This window comes from Rana temporaria, chromosome 2 (assembly GCF_905171775.1).
Source record: "Rana temporaria chromosome 2, aRanTem1.1, whole genome shotgun sequence".
NCBI lineage: Eukaryota > Metazoa > Chordata > Amphibia > Anura > Ranidae > Rana > Rana temporaria.
The window spans coordinates 523,160,898-523,186,738 of record NC_053490.1 but is presented as its reverse complement, the minus strand read 5'-3'; the positions used below and the strand labels follow the sequence as shown (position 1 = coordinate 523,186,738).

At 46.5% G+C, this 25,841-nt stretch overlaps 1 protein-coding gene across 1 annotated transcript in view; it reads right to left on the bottom strand.

Annotated features, from left to right (window-relative positions):
- Window positions 1-2,014: 2,014 nt before the first annotated feature.
- Window positions 2,015-25,841, bottom strand: part of RCSD1 (RCSD domain containing 1) — a 108,854-nt gene continuing 85,027 nt past the window's right edge. Inside the window, exons 4-7 of the mRNA XM_040339091.1 lie at window positions 21,119-21,190; window positions 10,469-10,672; window positions 3,850-4,284; window positions 2,015-2,478 (exon numbers count right to left, since the gene is read on the bottom strand). Coding sequence (XP_040195025.1) covers window positions 2,461-2,478; window positions 3,850-4,284; window positions 10,469-10,672; window positions 21,119-21,190 — 729 coding nt within the window. The 3' untranslated portion in view covers window positions 2,015-2,460. The remainder of the gene's footprint in view (window positions 2,479-3,849; window positions 4,285-10,468; window positions 10,673-21,118; window positions 21,191-25,841) is intronic.

Below are 25,841 nucleotides of genomic sequence, written 5' to 3'. Positions count from 1 at the left end.
AAACCTATTACATTGCTTGTGCACTGAGCATGTGCGAGATATGCAAAGCTGAATCCAGGAAGTCATACAGTCTGGCTTCATGATGCCCACACTTAAGATGGCCACGGTCTATTTCTAGATTATAAACTATCTAAATGCTGTAACAACCTAACAAAACGGACCTTAGTTTACAGACTAACTTTACTAGAATACATCAAGCTTGTGTATTACAGGGGTATTTATATTTAAAAAGTGAAATTGTGGGTGGAACTCCCCTTTAACCCGGGCAACAAATTGGACTTTCCACAACACATCACGGAGAACATCTTTGGCTGCTATTAGCAACACAGACAGCTCACATCTCAGGACTCTTAGGGCCAGATTCACGTACAACTCCGGCCGCGTAACGTATCTCATTTACGTTACACCGCCGCAAGTTTTACGGGCAAGTGCTTGATTCACAAAGCACTTGCCTGTAAACTTGCGGCGGCGTAGCGTAAATCCGTTCCGGCGCAAGCCCGTCTAATTCAAATGGGGCGTGTATCATTTAAATTAGGCGCGTTCCCGCGCCGAACGTACTGCGCATGCTCCGTTTTGAAATTTCCCGCCGTGCTTTGCGCGAAATCACGTTGCACCGACGGAATTTTTTGAACGGCGACGTGCGTTACGTCCTTTCCTATTCCCGGATGACTTGAATGACTAATAATTAAATTTGACGCGGGAACGACGGCCATACTTTAACATGGCTAGTCTAAATATAAGCCATGAAATAGCAGCCGTAACTTTACGCCGGGAAAAGCCGACTAGAGACGACGTAAGAGAATGCGACGAACGCACGTACCTTCGTGGATCGCCGTAAACAGCTAATTAGCATACCCGACGCGGAAAACGGCGCAAACTCCACCCAGCGGGCGCCAAAGTATTACACCTACGATCCGAAGGCGTACAAAGCCGTACGCCTGTCGGATCGAAGCCAGAAGCCGTCGTATCTTGGTTTGAGGATTCAAACTAAAGATACGACGCAGCAAATTTGAAAGTACGCCGGAGTATCAGTAGATACGCCGGCGTATTTCTTCTGGGAATCTGGCCCTTAAAGCCCAAATAAACCTTGATTTTAAATCAGCCAAATCCATTCCAAGGCGCATTAAAAAAAAAAAGGTGTACAAAGTCTTACAGCACATTTTCTTTATAAAGCAGCAGCCACAGGCGGGTTAGAAAAGCCTGTCCCCTGCCAGCACGTCCCCTGCTTTCGGTGTGGAAGTAGCAGTCTCTCTGCAGAGATCTGACACACCCCCTACTAAGTCAGAGCTATAACCCTGCAATCAGAAAAGCTCATGCTGACCCTTGCAAGGCACGTCAGACCTCTGCACAGAGACCCCTGCTTCCACACACAGGGGCAGATTCAGATAGGTCAGCGGATCTTTAGACCTGATTTACGTTACGCCGGCGCAAGTTTTTGAGGCAAGTGCTTTATTCAGAAAGCACTTGCCTCTAAAGTTGCGGCGGCGTATCGTAAATCCCCCGGCGGGATTCAAATTCCGCGGCTAGGGGGCGTGTAACATTTAAATCAGGCGCGTCCCCGCGCCGAACAAACTGCGCATGCGCCGTCCGTAAAATTTCCCAGCGTGCATTGCTCTACATGACGTCGCTAGGACGTCATTGGTTTCGACGTGAACGTAAATTACGCCCATCCGTATTCGCAAACGACTTACGCAAACGACCTAAAAAATTCAAAACTCGGCGCGGGAACGACGGCCATACCTAACATAGGATACCCCTCACATAGCAGGGGTTACTATACGCCGGAAAAAACGCGAACGCAAAATGACGTAAAAAAAAATGCGCCGGGCGCTCGTTTTTCGTTTCTGAATCGGCGGAAATCCTCATTTGCATATTCGTCGCGTAAAAAAAACGAAACGCCACCTAGCGGCCGGCCTGGAATTGCAGCCTAAGATCCGACGGTGTAAGTCAGACACCTGGCGGATCTTAGGGAGATCTATGCGTAACTGATTCGATGAATCAGGCGCATAGATCCGACCGACGGAACTCAGAGCTACGACAGCGTATCAGGAGATCCACCGTCGTATCTCTATCTGAATCTGCCCCACAGAGTACAGGTCCCACGTTGCAGCTGCTGGCAGGTGATGGGCTTTTCTACTCAGGTTGTGGCTACTTTCCCAAGAAAATTTGCTGCAAGACTTTGCACACCTGGGGCGTATTTATTTGTTTTAAACTATAATTTTATTGGGCTAATATTCTGCACAAAGTGCATACACTGTGTGTACGCCATAACCCTGCGCGTTAACTCGATTGTCTTGACATGCCTGAAGAAGTTCTCCGGGACACAACGACGCTGACCGCACTGCGTTAGGAAAGTGCGTGAGTTTGTGATCAGATCTGAGGCCATAACGAATCCTGAGGATGTCGACCTACTGAGTGTCCCACCAAGGCTCGTTCTACTTCTGCATTGGTCCCATTTCATCATTTTTCCGGTTTATCCTAAAGAAAGAAACAAACAATAGGATTTCAGTAAAACAACTCTCCAGGAATTTCTAAGGTCAAAACCCAAATATGGCTTCTGGGCTACGAAAACCACATAAAGTGACCCTAAACCGGAAAACAACAATGTAATATATTGCATTCATTTTCTGACCTAGTCAGGTACAAGCAGGTGGTCTTGGCGGGCGGCAAACAGAAGGTAGCTGGGTACAAGCAAGGGTCATGGCAGGTGGCAAGGAGAGGGTAGTCAAGTACAACCAAGGGTCTTGGCAGGTGGCACGCAGGCGGTAGTCAGGTACAAGCAGAGGGTCTTGGCAGACAGCAAACAGAAGGTAACTGGGTACAACCAGGGGTCTTGGCAGGTGGCAAGCAGGCGGTAGTCAGGTACAAGCAGAGGGTCTTTGCAGGTGGGAAAACAGAAGGTAGTTGGGTACAGGCAAGGGTCATGGCAAGCGGCAAGCAGAGGGTAGTCAGGTACAACCAGGGGTCTTGGAAAGTGGCAAGCAGGCGGTAGTCAGGTACATGCAGGGGGTCTTGGAAGTTGGCAAACAGAAGGTAGCTGGGTACAAGAAAGAGTCATAGCAGGCAGCAAGCAGAGGGTAGTCAAGTACAACCAGGGGTCTTGGCAGGTGGCAAGCAGGAGGTAGTCGGGTACAAGCAGGGGGTCTTGGCAGGTGGCAAATAGAAGGTAGCTGGGTACAAGCAAAGGTATTGGCAGGTGGCAAGCAGAGGGTAGTTAAGTGCAACCGGGGGTCTTGGCAGGTGGCAAGCGGGTGGTGGTCAGGTACAAGCAGAGGGTCTTTGCAGGTGGCAAACAGAAGGTAGCTGGTTTCAAGCAAAGGTCTTGGCAGGTAGCAAGCAGAGGGTAGTCAGGTACACGCAGGGGGTCTTGGCAGGTAGCAAGCAGAGAGTATTCAGGTAAAAGCAGAGGGTTTTGGCAGGTGGCAAGCAGAGGGTTGTCAGGTACAAGTAGGGGGTCTTCGCAATCGCAGGTGGCAAGCAAAGGGTTGTCAGGTACAAGCAGAAAACTTGGCAGACGGCAAGCAGAGGGTAGACAGGTACAAGCAGGGGTCTCGGTAAGCAGCAAGCAGGCGGTTGTCAGGCAGTCCAGGTCAGCAACAAGTAGGCAGTAGACAAAAGAGTAGTCAGGTTCAAACAGGAGATGAGGCAGGCAGCCAGCAGATAGTAGCTGGGCAGTTCAGTTTGGCAACGAATTGGTAGTAGACAGAGCAAAGACGAGAGAGTAGTCAGGCAATCTGGGTCAGCAACAATCAGGCTGACGTAAAGTGGTATTAAAGTCAAAAGTCTGATTTAACCCTACCGGTAAGACTCTATGACCTCCCACAGGCCCCAATTATGATTGCTACTCACATCACAATCCGATCTGCTGGGCTCGCTGCTCTCGTCCTTCTCTTGTCCGTTGCATGGCTTGTCATTGCTGTCCTCTGTGTTCTCCGTTTCCTCTTTAGTGATTGGTGAGTCTGTGACGCTTGTGTCCAATGTGGCCTCTTCTTTGCCGGGGTTCTCCTCCGCCGTGCTGGCCGATCCCTCCTCATTCTCTGTCTTTTCTGGGCTCTCAGATGACTTCCCCGCGGGGTCACGCGGCGCCGAGTCTCTCCCACATGCTGGCTCTGTCTGTTGGGTCTCATCTTTATCCTTTGGACTCCCAGTGCCCTCCTTTTCCACCTTATCCCCGTTTTCTTTAGGCGTGGTGCTCAGAATATCGATATCAAAGTCCATATCACTCTGGGATTTTCTAAACCTTCGGCTTGGGGGTCTTCTCTTTAAGGAGCCTCTGGTACGAACCTGGATGAGATATATACACGACACAACATTAGCAATGTAGAAAAAGCTAAAGCCTCGTACACACTACCATTTTTTTTTGTTCAACCCATTGCTTGAATGGAAAAAAAACAGGTCGGAGCAGCTGTACTAACAATCCGATGTTAGTACAGCGATCTCCCCTACTGTTCTATTGTGTTGTGACATAGGGGCGGTCCACCTGCCAGAACACCCCAGTCTGGGAGTCCGAGGTAGAGGGCATTTGCATAGTCCAGCCTGGAGTTAACAACTGTTCCCACCACGACTGCTATGTCTTCTTTAGGAATAAATGGAATAAGTCTGCATAATAAGTGTAGAAGATGGTGCGACCCGCTGACTACTGACCCTATTTGTGCATCCATTGTCATCATGTAGGTGTCAAAGAAGACCCCGAGACTTTTGACTTTGGTGCTGGGGGCGATGATTTTTACTAGAATGGGCGGGGGTGTCCAGGTTTTTGCCCCTTACACAGCTTTAGGCATGGGCCTCCTGGAGCAGAGAACCAGGGGGGGGGTACTGCCACCTTAAAATTGAGAAGCGGGGGGGCTGGCACGAATTATGAAGCGTATGGGTGCTGCCGCCGCAAAATGAGGTCGGAGGGCTTTGGGTGCTGACGGAAAAAAAAAAGGGGGGGGGGGTTGCCCTGTGGACTTATGGGCCCCTTACAAAAAAAAGAAATAAAAAAAAATATATAGAAAAAAAGGGGACCTCTGGGCCCTTTAATAAAAAAAATATATATATATAAAATGTTTTTTTTTTTTATAAAAAAAAGAGGGGGGGGGGTTGCCATCCGGGACCCTGGGGACCTCTGGGCCCTTTAATAAAAAAAATCTATAAAAATGTTTTTTTACAATTTTTTTATTTAAAAAAATTAAAAGAAAGGGGGGTTGTCATCCGGGGCCCTGGGGACCTCTGGGCCCTTTAATAATAATAATAATAATAATAATAATAATAATTATATAAATATATATATATATATATGTATATATATATATATATATATATATATATATATATATATATATATATATATATAAAAAAGGGGGGTTGTCATCCGGGGGCCCTGGGGACCTCCGGGCCCCTGGCCACCTCTGGGCCCTTTAATAAAAAAAAAATAATAATAAAAAAAATGATATATTAAAAAAAAGGCGGGTTGCCCTGTGGACTTATGAGCCCCTTACAAAAAAAAGAAATACAAAAAAAATATAGGAAAAAAGGGGACCTCTGGGCCCTTTATTAAAAAAAATATATATATAAAATGTTTTTTTATAAAAAAAAAAGAGGGGGGTTGCCATCCAGGACCCTGGGGACCTCTGGGCCCTTTAATAATAATAAAAAAAAAAATACATATATATATATAAAAAAATAATACATATTTTTTTTTAAAAAAGGGGGGTCGTCACCCGGAGGCCCTGGGGACCTCCGAGCCCCTGGCCACCTCCGAGCCCTTTAATAAAAACAATAATATAAAAAAAGGGGGGGGGGTTGCCATCCGGGGCCCTGGGGACCTCTGGGTCCTTTAACCAGTTCCCGACCCCCGCATGTACATATACGTCCACAATATGGCACGTACAGGCACATGGGCGTACACGTACGTCCTCGCCTATTAGCGGGTGGGGGGTCCGATCGGGACCCCCCCCGCTACATGCGGGGGTCGGGTCCGCTCGGGGAGCGATCCGGGACCACGGCGCGGCTATTTGTTTATAGCCGCTCCGTCGCGATCGCTCCCCGGAGCTGAAGAACGGGGAGAGCCGTATGTAAACACGGCTTCCCCGTCCTTCACTATGGCGGCGCATCGATCGCGTCATTCCCTTTATAGGGAAGACACGATCGATGACGTCATTCCTACAGCCACACCCCCCTACAGTTGTAAACACACACTAGGTGCACCCTAACTCCTACAGTGCCCCCTGTGGTTAACTCCCAAACTGCAACTGTCATTTTCACAATAAAGAATGCAATTTAAATGTATTTTTTGCTGTGAAAATGACAATGGTCCCAAAAATGTGTCAAAATTGTCCGAAGTGTCCGCCATAATGTCGCAGTCACGAAAAAATTGCTGATCGCCGCCATTAGTAGTAAAAAAAAAAAAATTAATAAAAATGCAATAAAACTATCCCCTATTTTGTAAACACTATAAATTTTGCGCAAACCAATCGATAAACGCTTATTGCGATTTTTTTTACTAAAAATAGGTAGAAGAATACGTATCGGCCTAAACTGAGGAAAAAAAATGTTTTTATATATGTTTTTGGGGGATATTTATTACAGCAAAAAGTAAAAAATATTGCATTTTTTTCAAAATTGTCGCTCTATTTTTGTTTATAGCGCAAAAACTAAAAACCGCAGATGTGATCAAATACCCCAAAAGAAAGCTCTATTTGTGTGGAAAAAAGGACGCCAATTTTGTTTGGGAGCCACGTCGCACGACCGCGCAATTGTCTGTTAAAGCGACGCAGTCCCGAACTGTAAAAACACCTTGGGTCTTTAGGCTGCATATTGGTCCGGGGCTTAAGTGGTTAATAGAAACAAAAAATAAATAAAAATAAATATATAAAGAAAATTAAAACATTTTTATTTTTTTATAAAAAAAAGGGGGGGGGGTTGCCATCTGGGGACCTTCGGGCCCCTTACAGGTGTACTGCCTGTACCCCCCTGATGGCGGCCCTGCCGATCAGGGTGCAGGCGGCAGACCTTTTTTGGTCATGAGCTTTCGACAGAAGCTGGCACACACGGGTCGAATGGCGGCTCGGTTGATATCTGGCCCGTGTGGACTTGGCTTGACTCTAGCAGCTTGAAGACCAGGCCCTTTTCTCACACTTTTGTTTACATGTAAAAATTAGTACATCTTGCTAGAAAATGTTCTTAGAATCCCCAAACAATATTTATATATATATATATATTTTTATGAGAAAATTAAAGAGGTAGTGGGTATGGCGCTGATCTTCCAAAGTGTGTATGGGGGTGTGTTTAAAATAGGTAAAAATCGGTAAAGAAAAGTGCTTTATGGTAAGCACAAAAAAAAGTCCATGAGGTTTGTGTGTTCCACGGACTCGGCAGGAAGTGATGCAATGACGCTGGAAGCTCCCTCCTACGCGTTTCGTCAGATAAATCAGATAAAATCCACAATTCAGGTATTCTGACAGCTGTTGTAATACAATAGCCCACAGCAGGAGATTCATCCATCTGTGCTGTTTATCGTAGATGGATGAATCTGTTTGATTTCTTTCATTCAGCATGTAAGCTGAACAAAAAAGTGTATGGCCAGCTTAATTTTTCTTCTTTTTTTATGTTACACTCCTTTTATTCAGCCTTCTAGCTGAATGAAAGAAATCTAGCAGGTTCCTTCATCCACGCTGATAGGAGGATAGAGCAGAGTGACAGAGAGATGAGCTCATCACAGTTGCTCCTCATGTCACTGCTTGGTCACAGGCTGGGCTCCGTTGAAGACTGGGGACATCTAGTGGCAGAAAAAAAGGATTGCAGGAAAATCTCTAGATTAGTCTTCATTAATTAGCGTACCGCGGCCCGGACACAGACCGAGTGACGCTTCAGTCTGGACCGTCAGCCCACCAGTCTGCAGCTGGATCCCTGCTGCACACCAGTCATTGGTTGCTAGGACTGCCAGCCTCCTCGCAGACAATGATGTCACATGTGAGCCCCGCCCCTTCAACAAGACTCTCCACTTAGTTCCTGCCCCCTGCAGCATGCTTCTTCTCCCAGCTCCCGCCCACTTGCCTGCCTGGCTACAGGGACATTTGCGCTGATAGGTCACAACTGATCTACAACGGTACTCTGATAGGGACACCTGATCTAAAGGGGCACTCTGATGGGGACACCAGACGTCAAGGGGTGCTCTGATGGGGACCCCTTAAGTGCAAAGTGGCACTCTGATGGGGACACCTGATGTAAAGGAGCACTCTCATGGGGACACCTGATGTAAGGGGTCACTCTCATGGGGACACCTGATGTAAGGGGTCACTCTGATGGGGACACCTGATGTAAAGGGTTCACTCTCATGGGGACACCTGATGTAAAGGTGCAGTCTGATGGGGACATCTGAAGTAAGGGGACACTCTGATGGGAGCACTCTGATGGGAGCACTCTGATGTGGGCACATGATGTAAGGGGGCACTGTGATGTGGGCACATGATATACAGGGGCATTCTGATATGAACACCTGATGTAAAGGAGCACTCTGATATGAACACCTGATGTAAAGGGGCATCTGATGGGGACCCCTTGATATAAGGGGTCACTCTGATGGGGACACCTGATGTATGAGGGGACTCTGATGAGAACCCCTAATGTAAAGGACACTCTGATGGGGGTACATGATGTAAGGGGGCACTCTGATTGGGACACACGATGTAAGGGGGCACTCTGATGGGGACACACAATGTAAGGGGGCACTCTGATGGGGACACACGATGTAAGGGGGCACTCTGATAGGAACACACGATGTAAGGGGGCACTCTGATGGGGACACACAATGTAAGGGGGCACTCCGATGGGGACACACAATGTAAGGGGGCACTCTGATGGGGACACACAATGTAAGGGGGCACTCTGATGGGGACACACAATGTAAGGGGGCACTCTGATGGGGACACACGCTGTAAGGGGGCACTCTGATGGGGACACACGCTGTAAGGGGGCACTCTGATGGGAACACACGATGTAAGGGGGCACTCTGATGGGAACACACGATGTAAGGGGGCACTCTGATGGGAACACACAATGTAAGGGGGCACTCTGATGGGAACACACGATGTAAGGGGGCACTCTGATGGGGACACACGATGTAAGGGGGCACTCTGATGGGTACACATAAAATGGGCCCTCTGATGGGGACACCTGATGTAAAGTGGCCCTCTGATGAGGACACCTGTTGTAAGGGGGAACTCTGACGGGGACACGTGATGTAAAAGGGGCACTCTGATGGGGACACCTGATATAAAGGGTCATTCTGATAGCATAAACTCGGCTGGATTTTTTTTAAATAACTGTTTCAGATATAATTTTTTGTTATTTTTTACTAAAATTCTGCTTTATAAACCACCTTAAGCTCCCCTACCCGATTGATTCCAACGCATTTAGCCAAAATGGTGACATTTTAAGAAAATTCTCCCAATTTTTTCACCAGGAATTTGGAGAAATTACTACTTTGACATTTTCTCATCCCTACTCCTAGGCCCGGATTCTCGTATCTGGGCGTAAAACTGTGCGGGCGTAACGTATCTGCTTTACGTTATGCCGCCGCAAGTTTTACAGGCAAGTGCTTTATCCACAAGGAACTTGCCTGTAAATTTGCGGCGGTGTAGCGTAAATCACCCGGCGCAAGCCCGCCTAATTCAAATTAGCCGGGTAGGGGGCGTGGAGCATTTAAATTAGGCGCGTTCCCGCGCCGAACGTACTGCGCATACGCCGTCCTGAAAATATCCCAGGGTGCATTGCTCCAGATGACGTCGCAAGGACGTCATTGGTTTTCGACGTGAACGTAAATGGCGTCCAGCCCCATTCGCGGACGACTTACGCAATCGACGTAAATTTTTAAATTTCGACGCGGGAACGACGGCCATACTTAACATTGGTTGCCCCTCATATAGCAGGGGCAACTTTACGCGTCGCAAATCTAACGTAAACGTCGTAACTTCACTGCGTCGACCGCGCGTACGTTCGAGAATTTGTGTATTTTGCATACTCGACGGGGAAAACGACACCTAGCGGCGAAAAAAAAAATGCATTTAAGATCCGACAGCGTAAGAGCCTTACACCTGTCGGATCTAATGGATATCTATGCGTAACTGATTCTAAGAATCAGTCGCATAGATACGACCGGCCCAGATTAGGACTTACGACGGCGTACATGGCGTTGCGCCGTCGTAAGCCCTTTGAGAATCTGGGCCCTTGTCTCTAACCAGAGGCTTGACTTTTCATTGTTCTGGGGACATCCAATACACAAAGTCCTGGAAAGAAGATCTATTTTACAAGCTTGTTAAACCTTTTATAGAGGGGGAAGCACAGCTTGAGGAATGCCTGGTAAAGCCATCAGTGAACAGTGGGTGACGTCGGTGGATTCCCCCCCACGGGACGGGTGACTCTTCTATTACAAACTGTTATTTGGTGAATTCAGGATCCAAGGAGAATACATTCTACAAAGAGTAACCTTAGTGTAACTTTGGAGAGGGGCGCCCTCTGGTGGCTGCTCAAAGCTGACGGGGGTCTCCTCCAACTCGCTGGCACGCGCCTGAAAGCTCGGACTGCTGGGCGTTGAGGGGGGGCTGGTAAACGGAGACGCCATGATTTTCAGACCGGGGCTCTTCGGCGATCCTCCTGGGAGGAAATGCGCTGGAGCGAAGGCCAAGTTACCCTGGAAAATGAAGAAGAAATAAGCTCAGTGTTAGACCAATGAAAACCACATATACAGCAGGTAATTGCATCTCCCTAATATAAAATATACCCTCAGTGGCCACTAACGGTGGAGGTATCCGAATTTCCGAATTAGAATAGTACCGAATTTAACCACTTCCATACCAGGCACTTACGCACCTTCCCGCCCAAGCCAATTTTCAGCTTTCAGCACTGTTGCACTTTGAATGACAATTGCGCGATCGTGCGACGTGGCTCCCAAACAAAATTGGCGTCCTTTTTTCCCCACAAATAGAGCTTTCTTTTGGTGGTATTTGATCACCTCTGCGATTTTTTTTTTTTGCGCAACAACTAAAAAAAGACTGAAAATTTTGAAAAAATATTACGTTTTAATTTTTTCTGTTAATTTGTTTGTAAATAAGTACGTTTTCTCTTTCAATTACGGGCACTGATATGGCGGCACTGATGAGATGGCACTGATGGACATCGATGAGGTAGTACTGACGGGCACAGATGAGGTGGCACTGATTGGCGGCGCTGGTATGCGGCACTGATGGGCACACATAGGTGGCACTGATGGGCACACATAGGCGGCACTGATGGGCACTCATGGGCGGCACTGGGCACTCATAGGTGGCACAGATGGGCACTCATGGGCGGCACTTATGGGTGGCACTGATGGATACTTATGGGTGGCACAGATGGGCACTGATAGGTAGGCACTGGGCATGGATGGGCACTGTGGGGTGGCACTGATGGACACTGTGGGGTGGCACTGATGGACACTGGGGTGGCACTGATGGACACTATGGGGCAGCACTGATCTATCCAAGTTGCCAGTCAGTGCCCATTTGTAGGCACTGATTGGCATCTTTTTTTTTTTTCAATTTTTTTTATTTCAAATTCAAAACTTTTAGAAGTAGATTCGAAAACTTTTAGAATCAATCTAAATTCGAAAAATTGGAATCAATTCGAAAACGAATAAACAAAACAAATTCCAAAAACGAATTAAATGAATGAAATTAATTCAACCAAACAAATTTATTTAACGAGCGTACACATATATGCGTCCTCGGCTTTCGGGGGTTATACCGGGATGATGCCTGCAGCTGCAGATACCGTTGTTTGGAGCCAGCGATCAGCTATCCAAACATAACAACCGATGTGGCTAAAAGCCGCTCGGTTGTTATGCCGGAGGAGCTGGAGGGGACATTCCCCCCGCCTCTCGCCGCCTCTCGCCGCTCTGACCGGGCCTCCCGTCCCACCGGGAGACCCGATCCTCCATCCGGCGCCTCCAGTGTCCAGGCGCAGACTGAAACTAAGCCGTAAATGGCTTTGATTCAATCTCCGCATTGAAACCACGGAAGCGACGTCATGTCGACGTCACGGAAGCGACGTTCCGGGTTTCTCGGCTGCCAATGGCGGCAGATTTAAAAAAGTACACAGTATTCAGAATCGCCGTTTTCGGCGATCTGAATACTTTGAAGTGCAAAGGAGGGACCCCCGATCCCTCCATAAAGAGTACCTGTCACCACCTATTACTGTCACAAGGGATGTTTACATTCCTTGTGACAGCAATAAAAGTAATCAAAATGTAAAAAAATAAAAAACAAACACAATTTAATATTATAAAAATAAATAAAATAAATAAGAAAACATTTTTTTTTAAAGCACCCCCCTCCCCGCGAGCTTGCGCAACAAAGAAAACGCACACGGAAGTCGCGCCCGCATATGAAAACGGTGTTCAAATCACACATGTGAGGTATTGCTGTGATCGTCAGAGCGAGAGCAATAATTCTAGCACTAGACCTCCTCTGTAACTCTGACCTTTTAACCGTAAAAAAAGTTTAAAGCGTCGCTTATGGAGATTTTTAGGAACCGTAGTTTGTCGCCATTCCACGAGTGCGTGCAATTATAAAACGTGACAATGCTTGGTATCTATTTACTCGGCGCAACATCATCTTTCACATTATGCAAAAAAATTGGGCTAACTTAACTTTTTAATTTTTTTTTAAATTCATGAAAGTACATTTTTCCCAAAAAGTTGCGTTTAAAACACCGCCGCACAAATACCGTGTGACATAAAATATTGCAACAATCGCCATTTTATTTTCTAGATTCTCTGCTAAAAAATATATATAATGTTTGGGGGTTCTAAGTAATTTTCTAGCAACAAATATGAATTTTAACTTGTAAACACCAAGGGCCGGATTCAGGTAGGGGCGCGCATTGTTACGGCGGCGCAGCGTAGCGTATCGAGAGGCAAGTGCTGTATTCACAAAGCACTTGCCTCCTAAGTTACGGCGGCGTAGCGTAAATGGGGCCGGCGTAAGCGCGCGTAATTCAAATGAGGATGAGGGGGCGTGTTTTATGTTAATTTTTGGTGACCCGACGTGATTGACGTTTTTCCCGAACGGCGCATGCGCCGTCCGGTGGAATTTCCCAGTGTGCATTGCTCCAAAGTACGCCGCAAGGACGTCATTGGTTTCGACGTGAACGTAAATTACGTCCAGCCCCATTCACGGACGAGTTACGCAAACAACGTAAAATGTTCAAATTTCGACGCGGGGAACGACGCCCATACTGAACATTGGCTACGCCACCTAGGGGGCATGTTTATCTTTACGCGGCGTATCTCTTACGGAAACGGCGTATCTTTACTGCGACGGGCAAGCGTACGTTCGTGAATCGGCGTATCTAGTAATTTACATATTCTACGCCGAAATCAACGGAAGCGCCACCTAGCGGCCAGCGGGAAAATTGCACCCTAAGATACGACGGCGCAGGCCGTCGTATCTTAGCTAGGTTTAAGTGTATCTCAGTTTGAGAATACACTTAAACTTAGGACGGCGCAGATTCCGAGTTAGGTCGGCGTATCTAATGATACGCCGGCGTAACTCTTTGTGAATCCGGCCCCAAATGTCATAAATAGGCTTAGGCATGAAAGGGTTTTAAATAACAAATCAAAACAAATTTTTTCGTTCTGCAATGTCTATAGATGATCGTTTTTCTTTTCAACTGATCTCTCCCAATAAGAAAAATAGATTTATAGCCAATGTTCTGCCTCTGTTTCATGTATTTTTTTATGACTTGTATTAAACTGCTTGAGGTTATCATTTTTTTGTAGCACGCTCAGTTTTGAGTCACTGTAACATGTGATTTTGGCATCTTCTTTTGTCCCCCCCTCCTGTTTAGAACTACTTTAGTTTAGTCTTAGCAACATAGATACATATTTATATAGTTAGCCTTGTTGGAAAAAAGACCACCCAGTTCAACGGACAGAACTCAACTATGCAACACAAAAAGAAACTATGCAATAATAAATAGTGCCCTCCTGTTTGGTGCTAGTTTGTTTATTCCTAGCCAGACACTCCCCAATTCTTCCATGCTCCTCTTTCAGTGTTAGCACTTCACAGAAACAGGGTTTATAGAGGAAGTAAACCCTGATGGGTTTTACTTCCTCTTTGTTCCCTGCAAAGAAAATGCATAATGGGCTAGTATACTAGTTATGTGCCACTTACCTGCAGGAGAAGCCCGCGATGTCCCGGCGTCAAGGCCGTCTTTAATATTAATTGGACCCTGGGCAAACATTTTCTTGCCCCCCCCCCCCCCCCCATGGAATTTTGCTCTCCACCTACTCTGAGACATACAATAAATATCAGCTAGACTCAAAGGGCCAGATTCAGAAAGATCAGTGGATCTTTCTGCTGGCGTAACGTATCTCTGATACGTTACGCCGCTGTAACTTTGGGCACAAGTTCTGTATTCAGAAAGAACTTGCGCCCTTAGTTACGGCGGCGTAACGTATGTGTTGCGGCGTAAGGCCGCCTAATTCAAAAGGGAATGTTGTGGGCGTGTTTTATTAAAATTTGAGTTGACCCCGCGTTTTTTACGTTTTTTTTTAACTGCGCATGCGCCGTCCGTAAAATATCCCAGTGTGCATTGCTCTAAAGTACGCCGCAAGGACGTATTGGATTCAACGTGTACGTAAATGACGTACAGCCCTATTCGCGAACGACTTACGCAAACAACGTAAAATTTCAAAACTTGGCGCGAGAACGACGGCCGTACTTAACATTAGCTACGCCTCATATAGCAGGGGTAACTATACGCCGAAAAAAGCCTAATGTAAACGACATAAAAAATTGCGCCGGCCGAATGTACGTTTCTGAATCGCCGTATCTACCTAATTAGCATATTCCTCGTGTAAACATACGGAAGCGCCACCTAGCGGCCAGCCTGAAAATGCAGCATAAGATACGACGGTGTAAGACTATCTCCTAAACCGTGGAGGTTTAGGAGATATTTCAAGCACCTACAGGTAAGCCTTAATCTAGGCCTACCTGTAGGGAAAAGTGGTTCTACAGGGTTTACATCCACTTTAAAGTGCTACTAAACCCAGGACCCTGCATTCACTATATCTTGTCTCCCCAGGACCCTGCATTTACTATATCTGGTCTCCCCAGGACCCTGCATTCACTATATCTGGTCTCCCACAGTACACAGAACATGGAAATTACATTATTTTTGTAAATATACACTGCTAAATACCATCAGAAGTATAAAGCTTCTCTTTTATACTCAGTTGTGACGCTACTCTTATATCAAGACATCGCTTGTATATCAAGTCAAAATGTATTTAACATTTTTGCTTGTCTTGCAAAAAGCTCTCAAACCAAGTTACTCTCAAACCAAGGTTTTTCTGTATTGTGCTCATTGTGTTAACCACTTAAGCCCCGGACCATTATGCAGGTTAAGGACCTTGCCCCTTTTTGCGGTTCGGCACTGCGTCGCTTTAACTGACAATTGCGCGGTCGTGCGACGTGGCTCCCAAACAAAATTTGTGTCCTTTTTCCCCCACAAATAGAGCTTTCTTTTGGTGGTATATGATCACCTCTGCGTTTTTTATTTTTTGCGCTATAAACAAAAATAGAGTGACAATTTTGAAAAAAATCTATATTTTTTACTTTTTGCTATAATAAATATCCCCAAAAAAGAAATAAAATAACTTTTTTCCCCTCAGTTTAGGCCGATACGTATTCTTCTACCTATTTTTGGTAAAAAAAAATCGCAATAAGCGTTTATCGATTGGTTTGCGCAAAGTTTATCGCGTTTACAAAATAGGGGATAGTTTTATTGCATTTTTATTAATATTTTTTTTTTACTACTAATGGCGGCGATCAGCGATTTTTTTTGTGACTGCGACATTATGGCGGACACATCGGACAATTTTGACACATTTTTGGGACCATTGTCATTTTCACAGCAAAAAGTGCTATAAAAATGCATTGTTTATTGTGAAAATGACAGTGCAGTTTAGGAGTTAACCACTAGGGGGAGCTGAAGGGGTTAAGTGTGACCTCATCTGTGTTTCTAACTGTAGGGGGGCGGGGCTGGACATGTGACGTCATTGATAGTCTTTCCCTATATCAGGGAACAGACGATCAATAACACTGCCACAGGGAAGGTGTGTTTACAGTTACCTCTCCCCGTTCTTCAGCTCCGGTGACCGATCACGGGACACAGGCGGCGATCGGGTCCGCGGGTCCCGCGGGCGCAGTCACGGAGCTTAGGACCGGGTCGCGCTCGCGACTCCACGGCTGGGCTTAAAGAGACACGTACAGGTACGTTATTGTGCCCAGCCGCGCCATTCTGCCAACGTATATCTGCGTAAAAGGGTCCTTAAAGTGGATGTAAAGCCCCTCTCATCCTTTCTAAACTACTGCCATAGTGCTGATCTATAAGGATATAGATACCTCCTGCATGTATCCTTACCTGTCAAATGTCTCCCCTCTGTCTGTTATAGGAACTGAAAAACTGCAGATTCTGTGGGTGGGTCTGTTGTCTGGAACTCGGTGGGGGGAGTCGTGATGTCAGTAGACTCCCCGCCCTCCTCTACACTCCCCTTGTAAACATGCATTATTTCCTGTGTATTCCTTATACAGAATTCTGCTATGATCGCTAACATCCAGTCAAAATCCAGAAAAGTAACCACATGACTTCAGAAAAGAAGTGGGGGGTGGGAATTAAAAAATAATGCCTATCTCCAGGCTAGTGCATGAGATATGTAAATAACCTGTCACTCACAGCAAGGGGGCGGAACGGACTAAGGTTTTTCTCTGTAAGTCTGTTTTATTTCACTGAACAAGAAAAGAGGATTGCTCAGAGCTTGATTAACTCTGTGTGGCAAGATTGGGCACAGATGTTAGGAAATCTTATACTCTACATTGTGACATCAAAAAAATTAAAACATTTTTTTTCGGGTTTACATCCACTTTAAGTGGTTAAATAAAATAAGTTTCTTAAAAGTACACCTAGGGGACCCCCCTGTCTCTTTAGTCAATTGGATGTGGCACATTACAGGGACACCTTCACCGATATAAACATGATTCCTATTAGTAGCACCAGGGCCGCCATCGGGGGGTACAGGCATTAAACCTGTAAGGGGCCACCCCCCCCCCATTTTTTTCGTTTGACCCCCCCACCTTTAGCAACTCGCGACAGGGGCCCACTCCCCGTTTTTTCCTATTTTTTTTTTTCGTCTGACTTTAGCAACTTGCGGCAGGAGAGAGAAGAGAAGACTTGACTTGACTTTGTTTTGTTCGTCAGCACCAACCCCCCCCCCCCCTCCCCGTCCCGCTTATCATCTTGCGGCAGGAGAGAGGAGGGCCCCCCCCCGATTCTCTGCTCCAGGGGGGCCCTGCCAAAAGCTGTGTAAGGGGCCCCAAAATTTGTGATGGCCCATAGCTTTTAAAGCAGCATTTCTTTTAAATGACATAAAAAAAAAAAAATGATTGCATTTTAATGTAAATATGAGATGTGATGTCTTTCTGACCCCCAGATCTCATATTTAAGAGGACCTGTCATGCTTTTTTCTATAACAAGGGATGTTTACATTCCATGAAATAGCAATTAAAGTGACCCAAATGTTTTTTTTTTTTTTTAAAACAAGGGTAAAAAATTAAAAATGTAAAGTAAAATAAATAAGAAAAAAAAGCACGGGGTATCGCCGTGAAAGTTAGACTAAGAGGATGTATGGAAATGGGTGGGGGCCATCTTCCCATCACTCGTCTCCAGGCCACTGACATAGAAGGATCTGATCGCCTCCGCCGCTGCCGACGGCTCCGGTAAGCGGCGGAGGGCACCAGAGAGCGGCGGGAGGGGAGGGGCCCTCTCCCGCTGCCGATAAAAGTGATCTTGCAGCGAATCCGCCACAGAGACCACTTTTTATCTTGAAGCGGACCACCCGCTGAAGAAGAGGATACCGGGGTTATAGTAGCTAGCTGCTGCCATAACAGCGGTATTTCTCTTCAAAGTAGCGACGTATAACGGCGGTGGGTGGTCCGGAAGCGGTAAAAGCAAACCGGTCATTTCCTTTCCTCCTCCTCTAAAAATGTGATTTTTTATTTATTTTTTCCCCAGGAAGCCTTTTTGTGACAGGTACCTGCTCCCATGTACTCAAATCTTGCCTAGCTTGCCCCACTCACCCATCTGGGACAAGTCACAAGTCCCAGGAGGCTGCAGGACCAGTCGCATTGTAGTGCCTTGCACAAAGGTTGTCATATCCAAGATGGCGATGCCAGAGAGCCGAAGCCTGGTAAAAACTCTGCTCCAGTGAAGACAATGCTGGACTCCATGGTCTGGTTTCTTAAAAGTTAACAGCTAAAGTATTTGTCATTTTTTTTTTTTTTTAAAACAGCGAAGTTCCTCTTTAGTGTAAAGTAATAGCGCGATTTTGTAAAAATGCATTACTTCTGTTAGTCGGTTATATTAATATTTGTCCATTAGAGGGCGCTATTATACAATAAAACCTGAACAGGAAATATATGTAACATGCAATTGTACTCATAAACATAATAAAATATATATATTTAAAATAAAGAAAAGAAATTCTAATAAAATAATTGCAATAAACATGCGATGCAAAAACTCAGACTTTGCTGCACTGATTTAACCACTTGCTTACTGGGTACTTGGACCCCCCCTCCTGCCCAGACCAATTTTCAGCTTTTAGCGCTCTCACTCTTTAAATGACAATTGCGCGGTCATACAACGCTGCACCCAAATCATTTTTTTCACCACAAATAAAAAAAAAATACAAAACCGTTTCATATTTTGTTATAAGATTTTGCAAACAGGTAATTTTTCTCCATCATTGAAGTACGCTGATGAGGCTGCACTGATGGACACCGATAGGCTGCACTGATGGGCTGCACTGATGGGCTGCACTGATGGGCACCGATAAGGCAGCACTGGTGGGCACTGATAGGCGGCACTGGTGGGCACTGATAGGCGGCACTGGTGGACACTAAGAGGCGGCACTGGTGGGCACTGAGAGGTGGCACTGATGGGTGGCACTGAAGGGCATTGATAGGTGGCACTAATAGGTGGCACTGATAGCTGGCAGTGATGGGCACTGATGGGTACAATGATGGGCACTGATCAGCACTGATAGGTGAGACTGATAGGCAGCACTGCTAGGTGGCGCTGATAAAGCTCCGATTGGCACCACTGGTGGACATTGATAGGTGGCACTCGTGGGCATTTATAGGTGGCACTTTATTCCACTTGTGGGAACTGGCAGGTGGTACTGGTGGGCACTGATAGGTGGCACTGGTGGGCACTGAGGGGTGGCACTGATGGGTGGCACTGAAGGGCATTGATAGGTGGCACTGGTGGGCACTGAGAATTGGCACTAATAGGTGGCACTGATAGCTGGCAGTGATGGGCACTGATAGGTGGCAGTGATGGACACTGATGGGTACAATGATGGGCACTGATCAGCACTGGTAGGTGACACTGATAGGCAGCACTGCTAGGTGGCGCTGATAAAGCTCCGATTGGCACCACTGGTGGACATTGATAGGTGGCACTCGTGGGCATTTATAGGTGGCACTTTATTCCACTTGTGGGAACTGGCAGGTGGTACTGGTGGGCACTGATAGGTGGCACTGGTGGGCACTGAGGGGTGGCACTGATGGGTGGCACTGAAGGGCATTGATAGGTGGCACTGGTGGGCACTGAGAATTGGCACTAATAGGTGGCACTGATAGCTGGCAGTGATGGGCACTGATAGGTGGCAGTGATGGACACTGATGGGTACAATGATGGGCACTGATCAGCACTGGTAGGTGACACTGATAGGCAGCACTGCTAGGTGGCGCTGATAAAGCACCGATTGGCACCACTGGTGGACATTGATAGGTGGCACTCGTGGGCATTTATAGGTGGCACTTTATTCCACTTGTGGTACTGGTGGGCACTGATAGGTGGCACTGGTGGGCACTGAGGGGTGGCACTGATGGGTGGCACTGAAGGGCATTGATAGGTGGCACTGGTGGGCACTGAAAATTGGCACTAATAGGTGGCACTGATAGCTGGCAGTGATGGGCACTGATAGGTGGCAGTGATGGGCACTGATGGGTACAATGATGGGCACTGATCAGCACTGGTAGGTGAGACTGATAGGCAGCACTGCTAGGTGGCGCTGATAAAGCACCGATTGGCACCACTGGTGGACATTGATAGGTGGCACTCGTGGGCATTTATAGGTGGCACTTTATTCCACTTGTGGGCACTGTGGGCACTGGCAGTGGGCACTGGCAGGTGGTACTGGTGGGCACTGATAGGTGGCACTGGTGGGCACCGAGGGGTGGCACTGAAGGGCATTGATAGGTGGCACTGGTGGGCACTGAGAATTGGCACTATAAGGTGGCACTGATAGCTGGCAGTAATGGGCACTTATAGGTGGCAGTGATGGGTACAATGATGGGCACTGATCAGCACTGCTAGGTGACGCGGATAAAGCAATGATTGGCACCACTGGTGGGCATTGATAGGCGGCACTTTATTCCACTGGTGGGCACTGGCAGTGGGCACTGGCAGTTGGTACTGGTGGGCACTAATGAGGCTGATGTGCCTCTTCCTTCAGGGACCGATGTCCCTTACACAAAAGCCGGTGATCTGATTTTTTTCTCCTCACGCTGTCAGTGTGAGGAGAAAAGAAAGAAGATTACCGAGCTTTGTTTACATCACGTGATTGGCTGACAGCTGATCACGTGGTAATGGGCCAGGACTGGCCCCTTACTCGGATCTGTGATCAGCCAAGTCTCAGTGACTCAGTGATCGCAGCCGCGCGCCGCGCTATCAGGGGCGCGTGAAAAGGGGAGGACGTCTATTGCCGGCCTCCCGGCATTTCAGGCCTGTGCTGTAGCATGGACGTCAGGTGGTTTAAAAAAAAAAAAAACGTTCCTGGAATATTTTTTGCAATTTCCGGTACGACTTGCATAGACATCTGTGCATGACGTCGCACCGGAAACTGTACTGACCTGCGGCTTTGCAATCGTGCTACTTTAAGGGAAGTAGCGCGATTTTAAAGTCGCATTAGGTGTGAACCGGGGATTACTGTCACATTTGCTCCAGAAGCAGTATCTTCATTTCCACCCACCTGGAGCTTCTCTATAAGGGGGGAACTCTTCACCTTGACCTTCGGCATCTGTGTGTGAGGAGGAGACACTTTCTGCAAGAAAAGAAAAGCGCAAGGTGTAAATATTGATCAGATATTGAGCATTGATCAGAATATAATTACTACACAGGCTATCCTGCACTTCCATTAGGATCTATATGGAACCCTGTTTAACCCCTTCAGCCCCGGAAGAATTTACCGCCTCCTGACCAGAGCACTTTTTCGGCACTGCATCGCTTTAACTGACAATTGCGCAGTCGTGCGACGTTGTAACCAAACAAAATTGATGTCCTTTTTTCCCCAAAAATAGAGCTTTCTTTTGGTGGCATTTGATCACCTCTGCCGTTTAATTTTTTTGCGCTATAAACAAAAAAAGAGCGTAAATAAAAAAAAAAAAAACAATGGGCTAGATTCAGAGACAGTTACGCCGGCGTATCAGTAGATACGCCGTCGTAACTCTGAATCTACGCCGTCGTAAATTTAAGCGTATTCTGGAAACCAGGACCCAGATTCTCAAAGGCGTTACGACGGCGCAACACCATTTGCGCCGTCGTAACTCCTCATCTGGCCCCGGGTATCTATGCGACTGATTCTTAGAATCAGTTACGCATAGATACCCATTAGATCTGACAGGCGTAAGGCTCTTACGCTGTCAGATCTTAAAAGCAATTTTTTTTCCCGCCGCTAGGTGTCGCATCGTCGTTTTCCCCGTCGTCTATGCAAATGAGGTAATTACGCGAGATTCCCGAACATACGCGCGGTCGACGCTGAGAATTTACGTAGTTTATGTAGCGTACGCGACGCGTAAGGTTGCCCCTGCTATTAGGAGGGGCAACCAATGTTAAGTATGGCCGTCGTTCCCGCGCCTAATTTAAAAAAATTTACGTCGTTTGCGTAAGACGTCCGTGAATGGCGCTGGACACCATTTACGTAAACGTCTAAGCAAATGACGTCGGGGCGACGTCATTTAGCGCAATGCACGTCGGGTAATTTACCCGACGGAGCATGCGCAGTACGCTCGGCGCGGGAGCGTGCCTAATTTAAATGGTGCTCGCCCCATTTGAATTGGGCGGGCTTGCGCCGAGCGATTTAACGATACACCGCCCCAAGTTTACAGGTAAGTGTTCTGAGAATCAGGCTGTAAACCTGTAAACCTGCGGCGGTGTAACGTAAATCACATACGTTACGCTGCCCAGGAGCAACGTAAATGTATGAGAATCTGGGCCTAGATACGCTTAAATTAGGCTAAGATACGAGCGGCGTAAGTCTCCTACGCCGTCGTATCTTAGGATGCATATTTACGCTGGCCGCTAGGTGGCGCTTCCGTTGAGTTCGGCGTAGAATATGCAAATAAACTAGATAGGCCGATTCAGAAACGTACGTGCGCACGGCGCATTTTTTTACGTCGTTTACGTAAAGCTTTTTCCGGCGTAAAGTTAGTCGAATAAATAGCTGGCCTAGTCAATGTTAAGTATGGCCGTCGTTCCCGCGTCGAAATTTGAAAATTTTACGTTGTTTGCGTAAGTCGTCTGTGAATGGGGCTGGACGTAATTTACGTTCACGTCGAAACCAATACGTCCTTGCGGCGTACTTTGGAGCAATGCACACTGGAATATGTCCACGGACGGCGCATGCGCCGTTCGTGAAAAACGTCAATCACGTCGGGTCACCAGTCATTAACATAAAACACGCCCCCCTGTTCCACATTTAAATTAGGCGCGCTTAGGCCGGCCCATTTACGCTACGCCGCCGTAACTTAGGAGGCAAGTGCTTTGTGAATACAGCAGTTGCCTCTCTGACTTACGGCGGCGTAGCGTATATGCGATACGCTACGCCGCCTCAAAATTACGCCGACATACCTGAATCTAGCCCAATATTTTTTACTTTTTGCTATAATATATATCCCCCAAAAATATATAAAAAAATTATATTTTTTTTCCCCAGTTTAGACCGATACGTATTCTTCTACATATTATTGGTAAAAAAAAAATCGCAATAAGGGTATATTGATTGGTTTGCGCACAAATTATAGCGTCTACAAAATAGGGGATAGATTTATGGCATTTTTATTAGGTTTTAATTTTTTTTTACTAGTAATGGCGGCGATATTGCGGTGGACACATCGGACACTTTTGACACTATTTTGGGACCATTATCATGCGCAGGGAAGGGGTTAAACACTAGGGGGCGATCAAGGGGTTAAGTGTGTCCTAGGGAGTGATTCTAACTGTGGGCGGGATGTTCTACAAGTGACATGACATTGATCACTGCTCCCGATGACTGGGAGCAGTAGATTGCTGTCCTGTCACTAGGCAGAACATGGAAGTGCCTTGTTTACATAGGCATCTCCCCGTTCTGCCGATCCGTGACACGGGCGGGCCGCTGGCGGACATCTCAAATGCGATTCAAATGCCCCGTCGGAAAAGCACTCTCCTTCGGGACACCCGAGCGGGGGCGCTCCCTTGTGCCGCTGCTGCTGCGTTTATTGACCCCGGCGCCCGCGTCATTGGATTTGATTGATAGCAGCAAGAGCCAATGGCTGCGCTGCTATCAATCTATCCAATCAGGAAACGAGACACCAGCTAGAGCTGGTGTGCTCGTCCCCGGGGAGAAAGAACGGGTTCAGGTAAGTAAAACGGGGGGTTTGGGGGGCTGCTGCACTACATCCACTTTAACATTGTATTTTTTTACGAGTACCGATACTTTTTTTTCTTAGTACTCGCCGATACCAATTACAGATACCTACCGCAACTGTTTTGTTGTCACTTCAGCTGTCAGCAATGGTACAAAGCATTGAAAAGTTATTTACAAATTTAGCTTTTTTTAATGTGGAATGTGTAAATATATGTTAATATATATGTGTAAAAATATTCACTAACAAAACAAACAAAAAAATTGTTTTTAATAGTTTAACGTTTATAAAATAGACATGAAAAAAAAAGCAGGTAAATAATAATTAAATGGAGGAGAATAGGGCCAGATTCAGGTAGAATTACGTTACGCTGCGGCGGCATAACGTATCCCATTTACGTTACACCGCCGCAGGTTTACAGCGTAAGTGCCTGATTCACAAAGCTCTTACCTGTAAACTTGCGGCGGTGTAACGTAAATCCGCTCGGCGCAAGCCCGCCTAATTCAAATGGGGCGGGCACCATTTAAATTAGGCGCGTTCCCGCGCCGAACGTTCTGCGCATGCTCCGTTAGGAAATTTCCCGACGTGCTTTGCGTGAAATTACGGCGCCCTGACATTTTTTTTGAAAGGCGACGTGTGTTACGTCGTTTCGTATTCCCGGACGTCTTACGCAAAAATTTTTTTGAAATTTGACGCGGGAACGACGGCTATACTTTAACATGGCTGTTCTAAAGATAAGCCATGATAAAGCAGGCGGAAGTTTGCGATGGGAAAAACCGACTAGCGACGACGTAAGAGATTGCGACGAACGCGCGTTTCTTCGTGGATTGCCGTAAGTAGTCATTTGCATATTCTACGCCGACCGCAATGGAATCGCTACCTAGCGGCCGGCCTAGAATTGCATCCTAAGATCCGACGGTGTAAGTCAATTACACCTGTCGGATCTTAGGGCTATCTATGCGTAACTGATTCTATGAATCTGCCGCATAGTTAGGACGGGCGGATCACAGAGATACGACGGCGTATCAGGAGATACGCCGTCGTATCTCTTTTGTGAATCTGGCCCATAGGGAGTTAATTAAGGCTGATTAGAGTAAATTAAGAGTTATTAAGGGGTTAAAAAGAGGAATATTTGTTCATCCCTTTGATCTGCAGCTGAAGAAACAGAAAGGTACAAAAAGAAACAATGTTTCTTTTTATTTTAGTGTTTCAGTGGCTGAGCAATGTTGTTGATTAAACATTGCGGCTGCTTTTTTTTTTTTTTTTACAGCTCCAATTACCTGACTTCTTTAACATTTCAGCTGTCAACAGGGGAAACCCACTGACTGCTCAAAAAACCGAGCCTGAAAATATCGGTTTCAGGTATTGGTGCGTTTGCACGAGTACCAATACTTGTGCAAATACTCGGTATCGGCACCAATTTCCCGATATCAGTATGGATGCAACCCTAATGGCAATAATGAATATGGTAGAATCTCCATCACTAAGGTCATGGCTTACTGGAGGTCAAACAAGTCCATTGCCCTTTTTCAGGTGTAGATGGGTAATGCAGCGTGTTTCCAGGTTTATTTAGCTTATTTCTAAGATCACCTTGAGATGCTCCTTCACAGTTGCATCTCACTTGCAGTTGATCTCCTTCTGACCTGAAGTTGATATCCTTCTGACCAGTGGTTGATCTCCTTATGATCTGAATTCGATCTTCTATCCTAAATTCAATCTTTTCCTCACAGTTGCATCTCACTTAAAGTTGAGCTCCTTCTGGCCTGAAGTTGAGCTCCTTCTGACCTCCTTCTTTTGACCTGAAGTTGACCTCCTTCTGACCTTCTTTTGACCTGAAGTTGACCTCCTTCTGACTTTCTTCTGACCTCCTTCTTTTGACCTGAAGTTGACCTCCTTCTGACCTCCTTCTTTTGACCTGAAGTTGACCTCCTTCTGACTTCCTTCTGACCTCCTTCTTTTGACCTGAAGTTGACCTCTTTCTGACTTCCTTCTGACCTCCTTCTTTTGACCTGAAGTTGACCTCCTTCTGACTTCCTTCTGACCTCCTTCTTTTGACCTGAAGTTGACCTCCTT